The 24,025-nt window shown below is 45.2% G+C and overlaps 1 protein-coding gene across 1 annotated transcript in view; it reads left to right on the plus strand.

Annotated features, from left to right (window-relative positions):
* Positions 1-24,025, plus strand: part of LOC135055126 (microsomal triglyceride transfer protein-like) — a 294,511-nt gene that overhangs the window by 258,696 nt on the left and 11,790 nt on the right. Inside the window, exons 14-16 of the mRNA XM_063958806.1 lie at positions 3,413-3,534; positions 4,791-5,015; positions 8,076-8,200. Coding sequence (XP_063814876.1) covers positions 3,413-3,534; positions 4,791-5,015; positions 8,076-8,200 — 472 coding nt within the window. The remainder of the gene's footprint in view (positions 1-3,412; positions 3,535-4,790; positions 5,016-8,075; positions 8,201-24,025) is intronic.

Below are 24,025 nucleotides of genomic sequence, written 5' to 3' on the forward strand. Positions count from 1 at the left end.
GAGGGATGTCATTGGTGTCTGCATAGGGGGGAGGTTTTCTACAGGGTCAGCAGTGTGGTCGGTGGCGTCTTCTGTGTGGTGGGGCCCCCCATATTTTTCCCTTTGAAAGCAATGGGGACACCTTGATTGGCTGAGAGCTGTGACAGATGGCTCCCTCAGCTAATCAGCGGTCAGCCCATTGTATTCAGTGGGACTGATGGCAAAGGCAAAACCTGTGAGATCTGACAACAGGATTTTAAGGTTTTGACTTGCATAGGGATCCAGGGAAGGCTGCGGCTTGGAATGCCCCAGATCTCTGAAGTTCAGGTGGGTCCGGTTCTCCGAGAACCATCTGTAGATTATACCCACAGCAGGGGGACACGCAGCATGGGCTCCCCCTGCCATCATTAACCAACCCCTAAACTAGTCAGGCCAGGGCTGGACTTCCTCAGAAAAACGAGCACCAGTCAAAGGCAGTGAGTGCAGGGCTAATGGTGTGTTAATATTGTTTACAGGCAGCCTACAAGTCCCAGCAACAGAGGTGTAACTAAGGGGGGTTGAGCAGGGCACGTGCCCTAGGCGCCCTGGCAGGGCCAGCACAGGGGGTTGCCGCTGGCAGCCAGGGCATCATGCCCACCCACTCCCGCAAATGCTCTGCTCCCACCCCCCATCCTGCTGCACTGTGAGGGGAGGAGAGCACAGCGCCTCTCCTGCCCCTCAATGTGCTCAGTGTCCATCTGGTCTCCGGCAGCGGCGGGGTGAGTCTCATTGGTTTGTTAGCCAAGCAGAGCTCACAGACCGGCTCCTGATTGGCTGGCGGTCCGCGAGCTCTGATTGGCTAATGAACCGGCGCCTCATTTAAGATAGCCGCCACCAGAGACCGGACTTCTTGGAGCATTGAGGGGCAGGAGAGGCGCTGCGCTGCACTCTCCTCCCCTCACATAGCAGAGGCCAGAGGCAGCAGTGAGTGGTGAGCGGGAGGGGAGTAATATGTATCTGGCACTGTGGGGCAATGTGTATCTGGCACTATGGGGCAATATGAATCTGGCACTGTGGGGCATTTGTGTATCTGGCACTGTGGGGTAATGTGTACCTGGCACTGTGGGGTAATGTGTATCTGGCACTGTGGGGTAATGTGTATCTGGCACTGTGGGGCAATGTGTACCTGGCACTGTGGGGCAATGTGTACCTGGCACTGTGGGGTAATGTGTATCTGGCACTGTGGGGTAATGTGTATCTGGCACTGTGGGGCATTTGTGTAGCTGGCACTGTGGTGCATTTGTGTATCTGGCACTGTGGGACAATGTGTACCTGGCACTGTAGGGCAATGTGTACCTGGCACTGTGGGGCAATGTGTGTCTGGCACTGTTGGGCATTTGTGTATCTGGCACTGTGGGGCAATATATATCTGGCACTGTGGGGCAATGTGTACCTGGCACTGTGGGGTAATGTGTATCTGGCACTGTGTGTACTGTGTAAAAAGGGGACTCTGCCTGCGTACTGAGTAAAAATGGGACTCTGCCTGTGTACTGTGTAAAAAAGGGACTCTACCTGTGTACTGTGTAAATAGGGAACGCTACTGCCGCAATGTGCAAAAATTGAATGAAGGTGTGCTGAGAGACGACACAAGGGGTAGGTGATAGTTTACTGAGAGACGATGCAGGGGGGAGGTGATAGTGTGCTGAGATGTGACACAAGTGGTAGGTGATCGTCATGTTGGCATGCCCCATTTCAGTGGCCGTGCCCCTTCTGGTATGTGTCCACGCCGCTTATGGTGCCACATAGTTGGTTTTATGTTTTTATTTATTTATTTATTATTATTATTATTATTTTTTGGGGGGGGGCACCACTCTTCATCTTGCCCTGGGTTCCGAAAACCCTAGTTACGCCTCTGCCCAGCAAGCCTGGTCTGGCATGCCGACTCTTTCAGAACAACAAGTGCCAGCATGCCTGGACATTAAGGACACGCAGGCACCTGTAGTCAACCTGTAAAGAAAATATTGTGATAAAAACAGGACACAAAATATTGTAATAATTTATTGGACAGCACATTCACCCGCTGGGCAACAGCCTTTAATCTCTCTTACTTGGCCACCGCCCACCAGGACTTTCGGCATCTTCTTTCTTCAGGAGTTCTTGCCTACATCTTCCCTGCTGTTGGACTGGCATTCATTTAAGCCAGTACAAGGGGGTGGGGCGACAACATGCTGAGATGAGATTGGCTCGCCGTGGGCATCTTGGATTTTAAAAATGGTGCACCATTTTTTTTAAATGGGCCACGCCACCACTGTGCACATAGGGAAGGGGTGGTATCCCACCACCGTTGCCCTGTGGCTGCTGCCAAACTCTATAATAATGGCTGACAGGGCTCCACTGAGTTCTGTGTATTGTCATATGGAGTTGGGATCCCTCCTGATCTGGCCCCGTCACCACAAGAGATGCTTGATAAGCTGATCAGCACCAGACATTACATATCTTGAGCACCGATTGGTTGCTGAAATTAAACATGTTGAAAAACCTGATCGCTCCTTGATCAGAATCGCCATTTGGTAAACCCCATACATCAGTGATTCTTTTGGACAATCATCTGCAAAATGCACTAATACCCCAATTAATCGCAGATGTATGGGGTCCTAAGAAATGTTGGGGACAATTGATACATAAGAAAGTGGAGTAACAATTGTAGCTGGGGTAAGGAAAAGTGTGTGGCTAGTATAATGCAGCAGCATTGACAGCCACATAACAAAGCATCTGTTGATGATTGCCATTTCTGTGAAGCTACTAGTGGTGTGGTATGATTGGTGAAACAGTAGAAGATGGACACATGAAAGTTGAAGCAGTCACTATAGAAATGTGAAGACAGTCTGCAAAAGGCTCTTATGCTGTATGGTTTTCCATTAGATCTTCAAAACAACCCTTTCTTCTGGGTGCTGAAACTTGTCTTTTCTTTTACTTGTTTTTATACTTATGCAAATAAGGTTATGTGGGAGGTAGAGATCAGAACTGGACAAAACTGCAGCCTTCTGCATTACAATATAGACTATTTAGGAATCTATGTTATGATACTACTGCTCTTCTCTTCTTCTTTGAGCATATCAACAGCAAATGACTGTAGCATGATGAAGTTTGATGTACATTCTTTTAAAAATGAAAAAGCAAACAAAAAGCTGCATGTTCAGTTGATTTTGGATTATGTTTTGGTTCCACATCAAATTTAAAAATAATAATAATAAAGGTATTGTTAAGGTAAATATTTAAAGGTGATTTTAAATTACAAACTGGATTCTTTAGAACTGAAATGTTCATTTGGTAGTCCTTCAACAGGTTAAAACCTGCCAATAAACCACTATTACCTACATTGTATTACCTGTACATTACTTTAATGAAGTCCCAATCCTGTAGTCCATACACTTGTTTTGTTAATGTTTTCCAGACACGAATGAGATGCTCTCCACCTATGGTCTGGACCTTTTGTTCTCAGAATCTGGGCTTCTGAAGCGAAGTATATCTGATATCACACTTTATGATCACAGCAATCATCTTAAAGCAATGCAGGTCGGAACTCTAAATTCAATAGGAAATATAATATACTGTTTTAAAATCGAATTAAATAATCTGATACTAAACTAAATTATAAGAATACAGATATACATGGCAGTAGGCTATTATTTTTTTTTATTTTTTTTAAACATAGCTTAATTTTTATAAATACAGTGGTTTTAATTAGTCACGGACCCAAATGGAACAGACTGTGATTTGAGGGCACATGCATGATTCCAGCAAGGTAGCCACTAGATTTAAGTAGGGACGGACTAGGGCCTCTTTCTTGCCCTGGAATCTATGCGCACGTGAAAGGGGGCACGTTTGACGAGAAAGGGGTGCAGACACTGGAAATGGGGGCATGCAGCGAGTCAGGGGGTGTGGACTTGCGCCATGCCTCCATATTGCTAAGCCACAGGGCACTACGGGCAAACCAGAGAGCCAGGAGCTGCACTGCACTCGCCCTTTCCGTCTCTCTGTGGACCGGACCGGTCCACCAGCCCATTGGCCCTTCTAGTATTTGCCAAGAGTGCTAGATGGGCAATCTGGCCCTCGCTTTAAGACAAAACCACCTATGATAGCGCTGATGACAGGTGTTTTATTACACCCTAAAAAAGTCAATAAAAAACATAGTATTACAAATGCTTAAAACATTGTATTACACCCTCTGAGGGGATGTGGTCAGGATGCTGGCAGTTGGGATCCCGACTGGGGAGGGATAGGGTTAGGCTGCAGGGTGGGGTGGAGAGGCTAGGGTTAGGCTGCAGGGTGAGGTGGGGTTGAGAGGCTAGGGTTAGGCTGCAGGATGGGGTGGGGTGGAGAGGTTAGGGTTAGGCTGCGGGAAGGGAGGGTTAGGGTTGGGAGGGAAGGGGGGAGGTTAGGCATACTTACCTGACCACCGGTATTTTGTCCATCGGGTTGGTCTGGGTCTTATGACCGTGGGCATCCCATCCGCCTGGAATTTGTATGTATTCCCTGATTTATATTGGCATTATTGGACTCCTGAGCCAGATCTTCACCCTTAAGGCAAAACCAACCAGGCTATTACAGTGCATTTGAGCTATGGTGTTTGAAAAAACCCTGTATACCTTTTTCTTGGTGGTAAATTATTGTTTACATTGTACATATGTATTTAACTGAATTGTGAGTTGTACTTGACATCTTTCCCATTTACTGTTTTGTGTGTGTTCCTGGTGCACTTAATGATCATATTTCATTGTGTGATTTAATTTCTAAATATGGGAGTTGATTATATTACATATCCCCATAAGGTATCTATTGACGCTCAAGGCCTGGAATCTCTTATGGGAGATGATGAAGCGGAAGATGGAGAAGATGAAGCAATGGTTGGGATGTCCGCTATATTGTTTGATGTCCAGCTGCGTCCAGTGGTGTTTTTCCAAGGCTACATGGATCTAATGACTAAAGTATTTTCAAGCACTGGAGAACCCAAGCATGTGGTGAAAGGAAACATACTGTTTGTTGAGTATCTGCAGGTATGGTCAACCCTAAAAACTTCATGTGCCCAACTTTTGTATCCTTAGGTCTTTTTAAAAATAACACAAATAAAAAACGTTTTTGAATAATTGTTGGAGAAGCTCTCATTAAACATATTTTTCACAGGCACAATCATGCATTTTTGTGTGTACCATCCTCTGCAGCCTTCCCTCCCCAAAGCAGACAGAGTGAAATACTGTGTACCCATCATAAAAATAGCTGTCACTTATTTGGGACAACTATGATCCTGACAGCCATGTTGGTGCTCAAGAGTTTTTGATGCAAGGGACAGCTGCAGTAATGAGTGGTCCATAAGGACACAGATAGCTATTACTGAGTTAGGACATTGGTGGTCATTCCGAGTTGATCGCAGCCAGCAACTTTTTGCTGCTGCTGCGATCAACTAGCCCACGCCTACGGGGGAGTGTATTTTAGCTTAGCAGGGCTGCGATCGCTTGTGCAGCCCTGCTAAGCTAAAAAAAATTCACACAAAACAAGACTAGGCCTGGACATACTTACCCTGTGCGATGGATCCAGCGATGATGGGCTCGGCCTTGACGTCACTTCTCTGCCCTCTGTTCTCCTGGGCACGCCTGCGTTTTACTCACCACTCCCCGAAAATGGCTTCAGCTGGTCCAGATCCGCCCTGCACTGCCCTCTTCCTGTCAATCTTCTTTGCGGTCCGTCCTGTGACCGCTTTCTTCTTAAGCCGTGACGTAACCCGGCGACCCCTGTCGCCGGGCAATGACGCTCACTGCAGCCGCCGTGCATGCGCATTCCACACCTGTTCGCACCGCAGTGATAAACCGATGCGTGCAAACGGGTCGGAATGACCCCCATTGTACCTTGGGGACCATGAGCAGTGCATAGAGGTAGAACCATATTATGCAGCAGTAAATCCTGGGTCAAAGTATTAACAAACAGTTTACTTGCAAAAGTATTCAAACCTAAAAGGGCAACAGAGTTGTCTGTTTTACATGTGATGGTATTTTTCCACTATCTGTTTCGCAGGTCCTTTTGATTTTCTTAACACCAAAGCCCATTTTTTTCTCTGCTTGTAACTGTATTCCCTGTGCATTTCTGTCTTCCCTATCTGCAGCATTTTGTGGAGCTGTCTCACATAGCAGCAGTGTTTTCAGGGAATTAAAGTTCTAGAGTTGGAATCGGTTTTTTACAGTACAGGCAATTAGCACATAGCAGAGACATTACTGTCAGTCAGCACTGTGTTTTAGTTTTTATTACTGAAACCCAAACAGTGAATCTGAAAATGTAACTGGAAAACTGAATCAAACCAATTCTGTAAAATACGTTTTTTATATATATAATTTCCCTGGCTGCACTGTGTTCCAGTTTATATTTCTGTTCTACAACACTACAACAGATTTGTCCAGCAGGTATCCCAAAGCCAAAACCTCAGTATAACTAGGAATGGCCATCGACCTTCCATGATTCAAAATCATCAATGGTTTTTGTCAGTGTTGGATACTTTTGCCATTGATGGGGGAGAACCAGATGGTTTCCCACCATCAATGGTATAGAATCACCAGATGGTGGTTCTACACCATTGATAGCTCCACTCGCGACTCCCAGAAAGCCCCATAGCTCCGCTCCCGACTCCCACAAAGCCCTGCCCCAATTTATGATTGGTCCTTGGACAAGTCAGTGAATGTATAGAAATGACCATCTGGTTGTATAACCATTGATGGTCATCTATTGCATAGTATGCAAGTGTCAATGGACAAATGCCATTTCTCCATCAATGGAGACCATTGATGGTAGGCATGCCGATGGCCATCCCCAATTCTAACAAGATCTGCTTTGAAAGCTTGTGAGGTAACCTTTATCAAGTACAGTATATAAATAATACTGTATGATGACAGGTAGAAGCTAATTGATTTCTGTGGACAGCTTCTTCACTGGTCCACTTCTCCACTCTTTACACTGCTTGATACATCTCGTCCCATCTCAAGGGGCAGATTATTACCATAGCAAAGACTATAGCTGACCACCTTCATGAATAAGGGGTCTATTTACTAAGCCTTGGATGGAGATAAAGTGGCTGGAGCAGGAGCATTTTAAGAGAGGAGGAGGCCTGTGTTCAGCCTCCTCTCTGCCCGGAGCGCCGTAGAGTCTGAGCACTAGAGGGCTCAGACTCTACTGCGCATGTGCAGATCTCCGGGAAAATGGCATGGCGGCCATTTTCCCTGAGATCTCTCTACTGCGCATGCGCAGAATGCCGTGAAAATGTGTGTTCTAGCGGCGCTACGGATGCCGGCGCTGAACTTCGGAGGGTTAAGTATTTTACAAATGGGTGCAGTGTGTGCGGTGGGGGCCCCCTCTGGACTCAGGGGCCCGTGTGCACCGCACACACTGCACCCATTATAGAAACGCCAGTGGGTTGGAGAAAAAGTACTAGCCAATCGGCTCTGTCATTTTTCAAACCCAGCCTGTGACATAGCAGTTAGGAGCCGATTGGCTGGTACTTTATCTCCAGCCACTTTATCTCCATCCAAGGCTTAGTAAATAGTCCTATATGTCTCTGAATACATTGTTTGGCACAAATTATGTAGAGTTAATGACAGGGGTGTAATTACTGGGGGGCAGCAGCTGTTGGACGCTATGTAGCTGTAGCTGCCACCTACTGTATGCAGCAGATTAATGAGGTGTCTATGGTCACTGGGGAGCAAAGGACAGATGTATTAAGCCTGGAGAAGTGATAAAGCAGTGATAAGTGCAAAGTGATAACACACCAGCCAATCAGCTCCTAACTGGAAATGTACATATTGGAGCTGATTGGCTGGTGTGTTATCACCTTGCACTTATCACTGCTTTATCACTTCTCCAGGCTTAATATATCTGCCCCTTAATAATGAGCTGTCAGTACCACAAGGGATATGAAGCCTTCTTTGACCATAAAGTAGAGTGGGGCAGATAGCTAAAATTTCTGGTTACTCGTCTGACTGTTCCAAATATATGTGTGTGTGCGATAGCCTTTGAAACGCCATATGCTGTCTGGCAGTCACGTTTTAATGGTAGTGTTTTTCCCTTCTATTTTCCAGTGGTTACCATTGCAATCTGGGCTGCATGCCACTTCCCAGTATCAGGGTGCTCTTGGACTAGATATTACCGCCAACATTGATGTCAGCATTTGGGACCAGCAATCAAAAACTAACATCAATACCAAGTACGATTTAGCTAGTAGAAATGTCCATTCTTAATTAGATATTGACAAGAAAGTCTCTCCTGGAAGTTTGATCTTTCATTTCTGCAGCTCACTGATCATCATCACCATATGCACCTGTTAAAATTAAATATTTTTTTCATTTGCAGGGAGATATTTGAAAATTTCACAGAAATGAATTCAGGATATTGAGATCAACTTCCAAAAGCTATATCTTTAATGCCAATGTTAACATTATAATCTAGTGAGGAATAGGGTTAAAATTAAAAATCTTGATCATACTGTATTCCACAAGAGGGCACCATTGCTTCATCCTAAGAGATTTCTGAAATATACCACTCTATATATAACATTGATAGGAGTTGTAAATTAACATGCTGTTTTAGATGATCTTTGCGAGATTGAAACTTAAATGTGAACCCATTAACTCACCAGTCTCTGCGTGATGTTTTATCTTATTAAATAATATGCCACATCTTTGTGGTACATCATTGAAAAAGGTAGAGATTGGCTAATATTGACAGACCGATAGAAAATGGAGACAAGTGCAAGGACTCAGGCTGGGGATCAGATGAGATCCTCATAACTTAGCACTTTCTGATGCTGTTTCTGTAAAACCACAGAAAACTGTAATTAGATCTTGTAATTAAAACTGTCCCCTGATCTAACCATAGATTTCATGCTTGCTACAGTTGCCCTAATGAGAAAATCAGCCTGAACAAGCCTGTAGAATTGTTTTAATCTCCGGACGTCTTTTTAAAGTAGCTGAATAGAATTTTTTTTTTTTATTGTGGATCTGTATAAAGACCTTTAGAATGTTAAAAGCGATAAATATATTTTATTATACTGTATTATTAACTTGTCTAACCTGTGATTCATAATTACACAATTTTCCATTTTTCTTCTATGTACAGTAGCTTCTGTTTGCAAAGCGAGTGTCCATTTACTATAAATTTACTCTTTGTTTCTCCCGTGAGAGGGGGGGGGGGGGGAGGGAATGTGTCAAAGCTTAGAGAGATAAAGTGGAGACAGATAAGGTATTAACTAGTTTACTCCGACGTGTCATTTTGCAAACATTGAAGTGACTCTGGACACAAGGGAAAAGCTACTGAAATGGGACTGCAACCAGCAACCACCTTTTTTAATACTGATGAGAGAATGTCTATGGAGAAGACTATGGGGAGTATCTGGTCTTTCTTGGCTGTTATAGAACCCTTTTATTATTTGGGATGGTGTTGAATCCCTAAATTCCTTTGGTCTTTGGTATTTACTCGTATCCATCATACCACCACCACTGACTTACTCATATCCATCATACCACCACCACCACTGACTTACTTGTATCCATCATACCACCACCACCACTGACTTACTTGTATCCATCATACCACCACCACTGACTTACTAATATCCATCATACCACCACCACCACTGACTTACTTGTATCCATCATACCACCACCACTGACTTACTCATATCCATCATACCACCACCACCACTGACTTACTTGTATCCATCATACCACCACCACCACTGACTGACTTGTATCCATCATACCACCACCACTGTTAGGGTCTCCTGCCCTGTGCTGCCACGTCGTCATGGCAACCGGGAGACAAGTGCTAGTGGAGTAACCTGAGCGCAGCTGATACTCCGGTTCGGGTCTTTTGCTGTGCAGTGGTTATAGGCTCTGTGCACGGCAGGGGATCCGGTGCTGGTTTTTGTGCTCACAGTCTGTGAGGTCTGAGTGGGGCGTGGACAGCACCTGCTTTATAAGGCCTCTTTTCAGGGTAAGCAGATGCTGCTGAATCTTTGTTGGTTAGTCAGTTCATGAAAGTTAGCCAGTACTGTGTAGCTTTGTATTTGTTTGTTGCTTACTGCAAATAGGCCTGGGGATTTGGTATTACACTCTGCCAATCCAGACCTAGCAGTAAGACTGGAGTCAGTCGTTTAGCTTGCTGGGGTTCTGTTACTACTCTGTGAACTTAGCAAGTTTGCGGCTGTATTCTAAGACTTGCCTGTCTAATCCTGTCTCACTGTGCTAGGTGTCAGGGGTCAGTTTAGTGGCAGTAAGCTAAAACCTGTGCACTGCAAGTGAGAATCAGGATTGTGGAGTCTCTCCTTGTGTCTATCATTCCATCTCTGACCAAGGAGTTTACTGCCACACCCGTTGGTAACCCTTTAGGGTTTTGCTGTTGCCCTTAGCAACAGCATTTCGGGTTCTCTACGTATTAAAACACAACATCTTGCTATTTCCATCTGAGCAGTTCTAATACAAGGGAGATACCCAGTTCCTTAGCCTCTGGGCTTCTCTGTTCACTTTGTGTGTATTTTGTTACCCTATCACCTTCTGTGTACGTTATGTCATATTCCCCAGTTTGTCTGTGAGTCCATTTGTTTTGCATAACAGTTCAAACACCAGTACATTCCTGCAGACACTGGAGTGCATAACAGTTCTGACACCAGTACTTTCCTGCAGGCACTGGTGTGCATAACATATTCAGCAGCCTAATACTCCTGTTGAAATTTTGTGGGAATATGGAGCATACCCCTCAAAATACGTTGCAACAAGTGGTCGATCAGGTGCAGGTCCTGACTCGACAATTTAATGATTTGTCCATTAAAATGCACACCTCCCAGGCTGCTGGCGGAGCTCCCGCAGCAGCAGCACCTGCAGGGGTTAAGGAGCCGAAAGTAAATCTCCCGGATCGTTTTTCTGGAGATCGCTCGCAGTTCTTTTGTTTCAAGGAGAGCTGCAAGCTATACTTCCGGCTTAGGCCTCAGTCTTCTGGGTCGGAGATTCAGCGGGTGGGCATAGTGATTTCCTTGCTACAAGGAGACCCACAGGTCTGGGCATATGGGTTGCAGCCTGACTGTCCGTCGCTTAAAAGTGTTGATGCTTTTTTTACGGCACTGGGCATGTTGTATGATGACCCTGACAAGACGGCCTCAGCCGAGGCTCAGATTTCGATCCTTAAGCAAGGGCGAAGGCCAGTTGAGGTTTACTGTACGGAGTTTCGGAGGTTGGCCCATGATACCCAGTGGAATGACCCAGCCCTGAGACACCAGTACCGAAGAGGTCTTTCTAACCAGATAAAGGACCAACTGGTACAATATCCCTTGCCTGATAGCTTGGATCAGCTCATGCAGTTATCCATCCGGGTGGATAGACGGCTGAGAGAGCGTAGGCTTGAAAGGGAGACTGAGATTTCCTTCCTTCCCAAGGGAACCTCAGACTCTGAGGAATTTTCTGAGGAGCCTATGCAGATTGGGGCTACCCGCCTCTCCTCGCGTGAGAAGACGCGGAGGAGACAGCAGGGCTTGTGTTTGTACTGTGGGAATAAAGGTCATGTGGTAGTATCATGCCCAGAAAAGCCAGAAAACTTCAGGGCCTGAGGGTGATGGGAAATATCCTGTCAGGCCAGAAGTCAGAATTTCCCAAGAAGACTTTTATCATTCCGGTGACCTTGAAGATCCTCGGTCAAACTGTCAAGACTGAGGCCTTTGTGGACAGTGGGGCCGACGGGGTTTTTATGGACCGCCAATTCGCCCTGAAACACTCTGTTCCCTTAGTACCCTTGGCATCGGAAATTGAGATTTGTGGGTTAAACGGGGAACCATTATCCCAAGGTAAAATTACCTCTTGCACTAGCCAGATTTCTTTGTTTATTGGAGCCACACACTCTGAAAAATTGTCCTTTTATGTGACTGTCTGTACTTTTGCCCCATTGGTGTTGGGGTTACCCTGGTTAAGGGCCCACAATCCTCAATTTGACTGGGTCTCTGGGGAGATTCTTAGTTGGGGTACGGATTGTTTCAGGAGTTGCTTGAGCCTTCCAGTCAGGCTCTCGCAGCTAAGTTTGCCAGGATTGCCAGGGTGTTATGCAGATTTTGCGGACGTGTTCTCCAAAAAAGTTGCAGAGGTACTACCTCCCCATCGCCCCTATGACTGTGCCATTGATTTGTTGCCAAATGCTAAGCTTCCCAAGAGCAGGTTGTACTCCCTGTCACGTCCTGAGACTCAGGCTATGGCAGAGTACATTCAGGAGAACTTGGCTAAGGGATTTATCAGACCTTCACAGTCTCCAGTTGGGTCGGGGTTCTTCTTCGTGGGTAAAAAGGACGGTTCGTTGCGACCCTGCATCGACTTCAGGGAATTGAACCGTATCACGATTAAAAACTCATACCCACTGCCTCTCATTTCGGTCTTGTTTGACCAGCTTCGTACTGCCACCATTTTTTCTAAGATTGACCTACGCGGTGCGTACAATCTAATCCGAATAAGAGAGGGGGATGAATGGAAGACTGCCTTTAATACCCACTCAGGGCATTATGAATATTTGGTGATGCCTTTTGGGCTCTGTAATGCCCCGGCAGTCTTCCAGGATTTCATGAATGATGTGCTCAGGGAATATTTGGATAGATTCTTAGTTGTATACTTAGATGACATCCTAATCTTCTCCCATTCCCTGGAGGAACATCGGAAGCATGTACGCTTAGTCCTCCAGAAACTCAGAGACCACCGGCTTGGGGCGAAGCTGGAGAAGTGCGAATTTGAAGTTCAGCAAATCGCATTTCTAGGATATATTATCTCCCCAGAAGGTTTCCAAATGGAGGGTTCCAAGGTACAGGCAGTCCTGGATTGGGTGCAGCCCACTAGTTTGAAGGCGCTTCAGCGTTTCCTGGGCTTTGCGAATTTTTATAGACGATTTATCGCTGGATTTTCGTCTATAGTGGCGCCCTTGGTGGCACTCACTAAGAAAGGGGCGGATGTTGCTCACTGGTCTTGTGAGGCTAAAGCGGCTTTTGCCCGTCTCAAAAGGGCATTTGTTTCGGCCAAGGTGCTGCGACACCCAGATCCAGAGCGTCCTTTTGTGGTGGAGGTGGATGCCTCTGAGATGGGTATTGGGGCAGTGCTTTCTCAGATGGGAGTGTCTGATAATCGCCTTCATCCCTGTGCTTACTTTTCCCGTAAATTTTCGCCTGCCGAGATGAATTATGACGTGGGTAACCGGGAATTGTTGGCTATTAAGGATGCACTCGAGGAGTGGAGACACTGGCTTGAGGGGGCTAAGTTTGTGGTCTCAATTCTCACTGACCATAAGAATCTGGCATATTTAGAGTCAGCGAAGCGTCTCAATGCCAGGCAGGCACGATGGGCTTTGTTTTTTGCTCGCTTTAATTTTTTGATAACATATCGCCCTGGGTCAAAAAACATCAAGGCTGATGCGCTCTCGCAGAGTTTTGCTCCAATCCAGGAGACCACCGAGAAGCCGTTGCCCATTGTTTCCCCATCATGTATTAAAGTGGGCATTACCCAGGACCTCTTATCATTAGTCCTTAGAGCACAGGAGCAGGCTCCTCCAGACCTTCCGGTAGGTCTTTTGTTTGTGCCTCCTAGGTTAAGACAGCGAGTGTTCCTGGAATTCCATGCCAAGAAGTCGGCAGGTCACCCGGGTATTGCCAGAACTCGGGAGTTGCTATCTAGGGCGGTGTGGTGGCCCTCGGTGGCTAAGGATGTGGATCAGTGGGTTCGGGCATGTGACATCTGTGCCCGAAATAAGACTCCTAGAGGGGTTCCTGTTGGCCCATTACATCCACTCTCTATCCCATCTAAGCCATGGACCCACATTTCAATGGATTTTGTGGTGGACTTGCCCAAATCCTCGGGGATGACAGCCATCTGGGTTGTCGTTGACAGGTTTTCGAAGATGGCGCACTTCGTTCCACTGGTTGGGCTGCCATCAGCCAGACGCCTGTCTGAATTATTTATGCTGCATGTTGTGCGTCTCCACTGGTTGCCACTTGATGTGGTCTCTGACCGCGGATCCCAGTTTGTGGCCAAATTCTGGAGGGCATTTTGTTCCAATCTCCAGATTTCTGTCAGCTTGTCGTCAGGCTACCATCCGCAGTCTAATGGGCAGACTGAAAGGGTGAACCAGTCCTTGGAGCAGTTCCTCAGGTGTTATGTCTCCAAGTGTCAGACTGACTGGGTTGCTCATCTGTCCATGGCGGAGTTTGCCTATAACAACGCGGCTCACTCTGCTACAGGGATCTCTCCCTTCCTTTGTGTGTATGGGCATCATCCTAAGGCCAATTCTTTTGACCCCCTGGACTCCACGCCTGGTGGTTCCTCTGTGGTTTCGGTCCTTAGAGGTATTTGGCGGAAAGTGAAGAAAGCCCTTGTGTCTGTGTCATTAGTGACCAAAAGGGTTTTTGATAAGCGGAAAAGACCCTGCAGCTTCAAATTAGGAGACTTCGTCTGGTTGTCAACCAAGAATTTGAAGTTGAGACAGCCATCTCATAAGTTAGGCCCCCGGTTCATCGGCCCTTATAAGATCACCAGGGTTATCAATCCGGTGGCATTTCAGTTAGATCTGCCCCGTTCTTTGGGTATCAATAAAACATTTCATTGTTCCCTTTTAAAACGGGCGATTAGTAATCCTTCTTCCAGTGGAAGACCTTCCCCTCTTCTGATACGTGGCCAGAGGGAGTTTGTTGTTGAAAGGATTCTTGACTCCAAGGTGGTTCGGGGTCGGCTGTCATTTTTGGTGCACTGGAAGGGGTATGGCCCGGAGGAGCGGTCGTGGGTGCGCAGTTGTGATCTTCATGCCCCCAGACTGATACGCTCTTTTTTCTCGCAGTTCCCCGATAAACCCGGTGGTAGGGGTTCTTTGACCCCTCGTCAGAGGGGGGGTACTGTTAGGGTCTCCTGCCCTGTGCTGCCACGTCGTCATGGCAACCGGGAGACAAGTGCTAGTGGAGTAACCTGAGCGCAGCTGATACTCCGGTTCGGGTCTTTTGCTGTGCAGTGGTTATAGGCTCTGTGCACGGCAGGGGATCCGGTGCTGGTTTTTGTGCTCACAGTCTGTGAGGTCTGAGTGGGGCGTGGACAGCACCTGCTTTATAAGGCCTCTTTTCAGGGTAAGCAGATGCTGCTGAATCTTTGTTGGTTAGTCAGTTCATGAAAGTTAGCCAGTACTGTGTAGCTTTGTATTTGTTTGTTGCCTACTGCAAATAGGCCTGGGGATTTGGTATTACACTCTGCCAATCCAGACCTAGCAGTAAGACTGGAGTCAGTCGTTTAGCTTGCTGGGGTTCTGTTATTACTCTGTGAACTTAGCAAGTTTGCGGCTGTATTCTAAGACTTGCCTGTCTAATCCTGTCTCACTGTGCTAGGTGTCAGGGGTCAGTTTAGTGGCAGTAAGCTAAAACCTGTGCACTGCAAGTGAGAATCAGGATTGTGGAGTCTCTCCTTGTGTCTATCATTCCATCTCTGACCAAGGAGTTTACTGCCACACCCGTTGGTAACCCTTTAGGGTTTTGCTGTTGCTCTTAGCAACAGCATTTCGGGTTCTCTACGTATTAAAACACAACATCTTGCTATTTCCATCTGAGCAGTTCTAATACAAGGGAGATACCCAGTTCCTTAGCCTCTGGGCTTCTCTGTTCACTTTGTGTGTATTTTGTTACCCTATCACCTTCTGTGTACGTTATGTCATATTCCCCAGTTTGTCTGTGAGTCCATTTGTTTTGCATAACAGTTCAAACACCAGTACATTCCTGCAGACACTGGAGTGCATAACAGTTCTGACACCAGTACTTTCCTGCAGGCACTGGTGTGCATAACAACCACTGACTTACTCATATCCATCATACCACCACCACCACTGACTTACTTGTATCTATCATACTACCACCATTGACTTACTGGTGTCTATCATACTACCACCACTGACTTACTCATATCCATCATACCACCACCACCACCACCACTGACTTACTAGTATCTATCATACTACCACCACTGACTTAATGGTATCTATAATACTACCACCACTGACTTAATGGTATCTATAATACTACCACCACTGACTTACTCGTATCTATCATACTACCACCACTGACTTATTGGTATCTATCATACTACCACCACTGACTTACTAGTATCTATCATATTACCACCATTGACTTACTGGTATCTATTATACTACCCCCACTGACTTACTCGTATTTATCATACTACCACCACTGATTTACGGGTATCTATCATACTACCACCACTGACTTGCTCGTATCTATCATACTACCACCACTGACTTAATGGTATCTATAATACTACCACCACTGACTTACTCGTATCTATCATACTACCACCACTGACTTATTGGTATCTATCATACTACCACCACTGACTTACTAGTATCTATTATATTACCACCATTGACTTACTGGTATCTATTATACTACCCCCACTGACTTACTCGTATTTATCATACTACCACCACTGATTTACTGGTATCTATCATACTACCACCACTGACTTGCTCGTATCTATCATACAACCACCACTGACTTACTGGTATCTATAATACTACCACCACTGACCTACTCGTATCTATCATACAACCACCACTGACTTACTCACATCTATCATACTACCACCACTGACTTACTCGGATCTATCATACTACCACCACTGACTTACTGGTATCTATCATACTACCACCACTGACTTACTAGTATCTATCATACTACCACCATTGACTTACTGGTATCTATAATACTACCCCCACTGACTTACTCATATTTATCGTACAACCACCACTGACTTACTGGTATCTATCATACTACCACCACTGACTTACTCGTATCTATCATACCACCACCACTGACGTACTCCTATCTATCATACTATCACCACTGACTTACTCGTATCTATGATACCACCACCACTGACGTACTCCTATCTATCATACTATCACCACTGACTTACTCGTATCTATCATACCACCACCGCTGACTTTCTCGTATCTATCATATTAATACCACTGACTTACTCAATCGTATCCATCATACCACCACCGCTGACTTTCTCGTATCAATCATACTACCACCACTGACTTACTCGTAACCATCATACCACCACCACTGACTTATTCACTCGTATCCCTCATACCACCACCACTGACTTACTCGTATCCATCATACCACCACCACTGACTTACTCGTATCCATCATACCACCATCACTGACTTACTCGTATCCATCATACCACCACCACTGACTTACCCGTATCTATCATACTACCACCACTGACTTACTCGGATCTATCATACCACCACCACTGACTTACTCATATCCATCATACCACCACCACCACTGACTTACTTGTATCCATCATACCACCACCACCACTGACTGACTTGTATCCATCATACCACCACCACTGACTTACTCATATCCATCATACCACCACCACCACTGACTTACTTGTATCTATCATACTACCACCATTGACTTACTGGTGTCTATCATACTACCACCACTGACTTACTCATATCCATCATACCACCACCACCACCACCACTGACTTACTAGTATCTATCATACTACCACCACTGACTTAATGGTATCTATAATACTACCACCACTGACTTAATGGTATCTATAATACTACCACCACTGACTTACTCGTATCTATCATACTACCACCACTGACTTATTGGTATCTATCATATTACCACCATTGACTTACTGGTATCTATTATACTACCCCCACTGACTTACTCGTATTTATCATACTACCACCACTGATTTACTGGTATCTATCATACTACCACCACTGACTTGCTCGTATCTATCATACTACCACCACTGACTTAATGGTATCTATAATACTACCACCACTGACTTACTTGTATCTATCATACTACCACCACTGACTTATTGGTATCTATCATACTACCACCACTGACTTACTAGTATCTATCATATTACCACCATTGACTTACTGGTATCTATTATACTACCCCCACTGACTTACTCGTATTTATCATACTACCACCACTGATTTACTGGTATCTATCATACTACCACCACTGACTTGCTCGTATCTATCATACAACCACCACTGACTTACTGGTATCTATAATACTACCACCACTGACCTACTCGTATCTATCATACAACCACCACTGACTTACTCACATCTATCATACTACCACCACTGACTTACTCGGATCTATCATACTACCACCACTGACTTACTGGTATCTATCATACTACCACCACTGACTTACTAGTATCTATCATACTACCACCATTGACTTACTGGTATCTATAATACTACCCCCACTGACTTACTCATATTTATCGTACAACCACCACTGACTTACTCGTATCTATCATACTACCACCACTGACTTACTGGTATCTATCATACTACCACCACTGACTTACTCGTATCTATCATACCACCACCACTGACGTACTCCTATCTATCATACTATCACCACTGACTTACTCGTATCTATCATACCACCACCGCTGACTTTCTCGTATCTATCATATTAATACCACTGACTTACTCAATCGTATCCATCATACCACCACCGCTGACTTTCTCGTATCAATCATACTACCACCACTGACTTACTCGTAACCATCATACCACCACCACTGACTTATTCACTCGTATCCCTCATACCACCACCACTGACTTACTCGTATCCATCATACCACCACCACTGACTTACTCGTATCCATCATACCACCATCACTGACTTACTCGTATCCATCATACCACCACCACTGACTTACCCGTATCTATCATACTACCACCACTGACTTACTCGGATCTATCATACTACCACCACTGACTTACTCGTATATATCATACCACCATCACTGACTTACTCGTATCTATCATACTACTACCACTGACTTACTGGTATCTATCATACTACCACCACTGACTTACTGGTATCTATCATACTACCACCACTGACTTACTGGTATCTATCATACTACCACCACTGACTTACTGGTATCTATCATACTACCACCACTGACCTACTTGTATCTATCATAGTACCACCACTGACTTACTCGTATCTATCATACTACCACCACTGACTTTCTCGTATAAATCATACTACCTTCACTGACTTACTCGTTTCCATCATACCAACACCACCACTGACTTACTCGTTTCCATCATACCACCACCACCACTGACTTACTCGTATCCATCATACCACCACCACTGACTTACTCGTATCTATCATACCACCACCACCGACTTACTCGTATCTATAATACCACCACCACCGACTTACTCGTATCCATCATACCACCACCACTGACTTACTTGTATCCATAATACCACCACCACTGACTTACTCACTCACTCGTATCCATCATACCACCACCACTGACTTACTCGTATCCATCATACCACCAACACCACTGACTTACTCGTATCCATTATACCACCACCACTGACTTACTCGTATCTATCATACTACCACCACTGACTTACTTGACTTGACCCTTTCTGTTCAGGAAAATAACATTGTTTCCAAATATATCAAAAGCCTGTAGACAATAAATAATATTTGCATTATGATAGTGTTCATTATAAAAAGTGAAGGACAATGTGTCAAATGCCAGTTTATGAGTAATATTCAAAATTGTTCCTCCACTACAGATTTCAACGCACAATCCAAAAATATGGTTAACTCCTTTTTGAAAAGGGGTTACCCTTCCGATCTGGTAGACATTGCTCTTAAGGTGTGTACTACAGAGAGGGACAATTTCTTGTAACAGAAAAATCCTAATACTGACAAAAATAGATGTAACTGAGATGTGCAGGTTTGTATTTTAGAAAACCGCACCCACCAAAATTTGCTATTTCTGAGTAGTCCTGGGCTTGGGTTCTCCCACCAGTCTCGGATTTCAAAATAATGCAAAATGTCACCTTCCTGGCGTTGGATCTTGCATGTTTTGGATTGTATAAAAGTTCCTCCTTCTGTGATTCAGGCTTCATTTCAGTTCACACAGGAAGCTGAAGGGTTAGGATGTGGGGCTGGGGGCTGCAGCCATACTTGCCTACTCTCCCGGAATGGCCGGGAGGCTTCCGAAAATCGGGTGACCCTCCCGGCCCCACGGAAGAGCAGGCAAGTCTCCCGATTCGCGGGGTCCCCCCTGCCCGTCCGCCCACTGTGTGTAAAGTGGGCGGTCCGGGCAGTCGATGACGCGATTCTTGCAGAATCGCGTCATCATAGACACGCCCCCTGCAGTGTAATGCCGGTGATCGCGGCATTACAGAGTGGGGGCGTGGCTTAAATGAGGCATCATCATGACCCCGTCCTTGCTCCGCCCCGTCCCGCTTCCGGCCCACCCCCTCCTCTTCGTCACAGCCTCCCCTGCCCGCCCTCTGAGCCGACCTGGCTGCTCTCTCCCGCAGAGAGCAGCCAGAATGTCGGTAACTATGGCTGCAGCACTGTGACTGTGTCAGTGAAGAGCTGTGAAGTGCAACACTACTGTAGCACTATTGTGACTGCGTCAGACTATCAGTGAAGAGCTGTGTGCTGCATTACTGCTGTGGGTTCCAGCACTGTGAAGCACTGTATTGTGTGAATAGTACAGGCACTGTGTTAAAAAAAAAAAAAAACTACAACTACTGTGAGTCACAGTCTGTAAAAAAAAAAAAAACAACACGATTTTTTTGGTTCAGGCATTATAATAATGGAGGATTATTTTAATAACAATCTACAAATTAGAATGTCAGACAGTACATGAACAGTGGGAGGAAAAAAAAAGGCAATTTGGATCCCCTTGTACAAAGTAATTTTGCTTTACTTAATCAGCCCAGCCTCCAGTGCGTACTCATAAAGAGTGTTTAGTACAGCCGAGAACCTTGTGAGCGATCGGTTTAGGAGGCTATGTTCTAAAAATGTGGAAAAGCTGATGTTCATAAAAGTGAATGACAAAATCTAAGAGGAAGACCTTTCCTACCAATTACATCAAAGTACAAAGATTTCTGTAATTGTGTTATGATGATATTAACACTGATAATGGTGAGGAATTGGATGGGAAGAATTGCCTTTTCCAACTGGATAGAGCAGGCCTGGCCAACCTGTGGCTCTCCAGCGATTGTAAAACTACAAGTCCCAGCATGCCCTGCAAACGTTTTCCTATTAGGAAATGCTAAAACTCTGGCAGGGTATGATGGGATGTGTGGTTTCACAACAGCTGGAGAGCCACAGGTTGGTCAGGTTTGGTAAAGAGGATTAACAATATTGTTAGCTTAAGCCCATTGGTAGCTGTTGCCTAAGCCCATTAGTAGCTTGTTTTGTGAGGCCCAAACAAACCAAGTGTGAGGATATGCCTGAGGCAAGTTCAGGATTGGCAGAGATCCACTAGGTTAATTTACCTGGAGTATAGAAACTGGCAAGGCAAGGGTTAATTGCAGACAGACTGGATGCAAGATGACTTGGCAAGGCTGGTGTTAATTGTACACTTTGGCTAGGTGATACTGGCAAGGCAATGCAAGTGAAGATAGCAAGACTTGATTAACCAGATAGCAAAGCATGGGTTTATTGAAGGTCAGGTTAACAGGATACTGAAATGGTTACTGCAGACAGGCTAGACAAGGTATGATAACTGGAAGTCACAGGGATGAATATGCCCTGGTAACTGAACAATGAGAACTGAATGAATGAGGTGATAACTGCTGTGAGTAACCAGGTGAGTGTGTGTGTGAGTTGATTAAAAGCAAAGTTCTGTCAGCTTAAGCAGAGAGACTTGCTTGATGAATAGTGACTAGGCTGTAATAACACACAGAGGCAAAGTTGTAGCTTTGAGTACTGATACAGATAACCAGAAATTGCTGCAGGCCTGTGAATACAGGCACGGCTGGAGTGAATAAAGTGTGTTACCGACAACCAAGTACACACAGGCTGGATGTTCACGAGACCTGAGGTGGCAGGATAAACTCACAAAGATTTGGCAGGAGTTTGGCTAGTATTAGGACCATGCATGAGAATAACTGGAGGGCTATGGATGGATGTTGACATGGAGCTGAAACAAACACAGGATTGCAGGTACTGGGCAGGATCTAATGAGGCATGGGTCCTAGGACTGGCAAGGAACAGATGTGGGGTTCAGACAGACAAACCAGGGTTACAAGAGCTGGGAACTGCACAGTATGCAGCGACCTTGTGGCAGGCTCACTAGGTGCAAAAACTTAGTAATTTCACCGGCTCCAGGAACAGGGCAAAGTCGCTAATATAAGGGAAAGAGACCAATCACAGGAGGAGCCAGGTAACATGCATTTCAAGCAGGTGTGCTACTTACGTAGCAGCCAGCTTCCAGGTTGATAGGAGACAGTCAGAACACAAACAGGAATGAGTCACAGCGGTGGCTCATAACACCAAGCACTTCAGCCACAAAAGTGGCAGTCCCTGTCGCTGAAGTGCTTGGTTTGTTAAACTGTGCATGTCCTTTTTAATATACAACAGATAAGAGTAGGTGGAAGGGTCCAAGGATAATTCTATCTTGTACCACTTTTCTTGTCTGTCTTTTTTGTATAGACCTTTTTTATTTTTTTATGGCTGAGTTGCAACACATTTTTATACAGAAATTAATGCTGTGTGTTTGTGCTTTGTTACTTTGTTTAACCAGCCAGCCTTTGGCCAATATTGGTGACTAATATTGTGAGCTGTGGGGTGGTCAAGATTGATTAAAAATTACTAGAAATGAATGCTATTGAGGTTAATAAGGGATCAGTACTAAATCCCATTGGACGGGATCCCGGCGGTCGAGATACCGACGCCGGAATCCCGGCCACACAATCCCGACAGGGGTGGCGAGCGGAACGCAGACCCTTGCGGGCTCGCTTCGCTCGCCATGCTGCGGGCACGGTGCCTTGCTATGCTCAGCACACTATTATATTCTCCCTCTATGGGTGTCATGGACACCCACGGAGGGAGAATATGTCAGGATTGTGCCGGTCGGGATTCCGGTGTCGGTATTTCGACCGCCGGGATTCCGTCCAGTGTGATCTTGACCACCTCCCGTTAATAATACCGTAGGAACAAAAACAGGGCCAAATTATAATTTTACCCGTTTTTAGCATTTTTTTTTGAAGAAAAATACAGTACAAAACCAAAATATAAACCAAAACACATGAGGGTGGTTTTGCCAAAACTGGTATACAAAAACAAAACCAAGTTAAGCGCACATTTTTAGTGACAGTGCAAAATATGAGATGGCCTTTTTTTTTTTTGTTTCCAGTTTTATTTATGCCAGTAAGATGCACATTTTGAGTGAGAGACACTTTGTGCAGCTGAGTCACACGGGACCTGGCACACTGACAAGGCTAATTGGCATGACTGAAGCCACAGCATAAACTGACAAATCTGTATGGCAATAAAGCATACTAAAAAGTAACTAAAGCCTGAGCTTTTCATCACTTGTTAGTTGTTACCAAACACATAGCGCCACCTGAGGATGGTGTTATGTGTTACTTATCATTCCCGTCACCAGCTCCAGACTTCCTTGTGCATGTGTGGTTCACTTACCATGAGATGTCAGTTATGCAGGATCTCGCACATGCATTGGAGTAAGACAATAGGCTGATTCACTATGTGGCTTGCCAAGATAGCTGGAGTTCCTCCTCCTCACTCCATGGTTAACATATTAATATATTTTGGCACAGTTCCTTCCACCTCGCCTTTGTAAATGGCTAAGCAGAGCTCCATTATCGACATGCTGCATTAATACATCTCCCTGATATCGTCATTATTTTCTTATCATGGAGAAGCCCAGCCAAGGGCCTGACTGGATATAAGGAAGTCATGAGGCTTACTTTAGCCCACTCAAACACTTGGCTGACATTCAAAAGTAGTTTAACACTGATTGAAAAGCCTATACTATACTGTGGATCACCATTAGAACGATGGATGGAAAAATGCAGCAGCAAAAATTGTGCAGAAATAAGCATAAGTGTAGAAAATAAGGAAACATGTAAAATTGAGATGA

The sequence above is a fragment of the Pseudophryne corroboree genome, chromosome 3 (genome assembly GCF_028390025.1).
Source record: "Pseudophryne corroboree isolate aPseCor3 chromosome 3, aPseCor3.hap2, whole genome shotgun sequence".
Lineage (NCBI taxonomy): Eukaryota > Metazoa > Chordata > Amphibia > Anura > Myobatrachidae > Pseudophryne > Pseudophryne corroboree.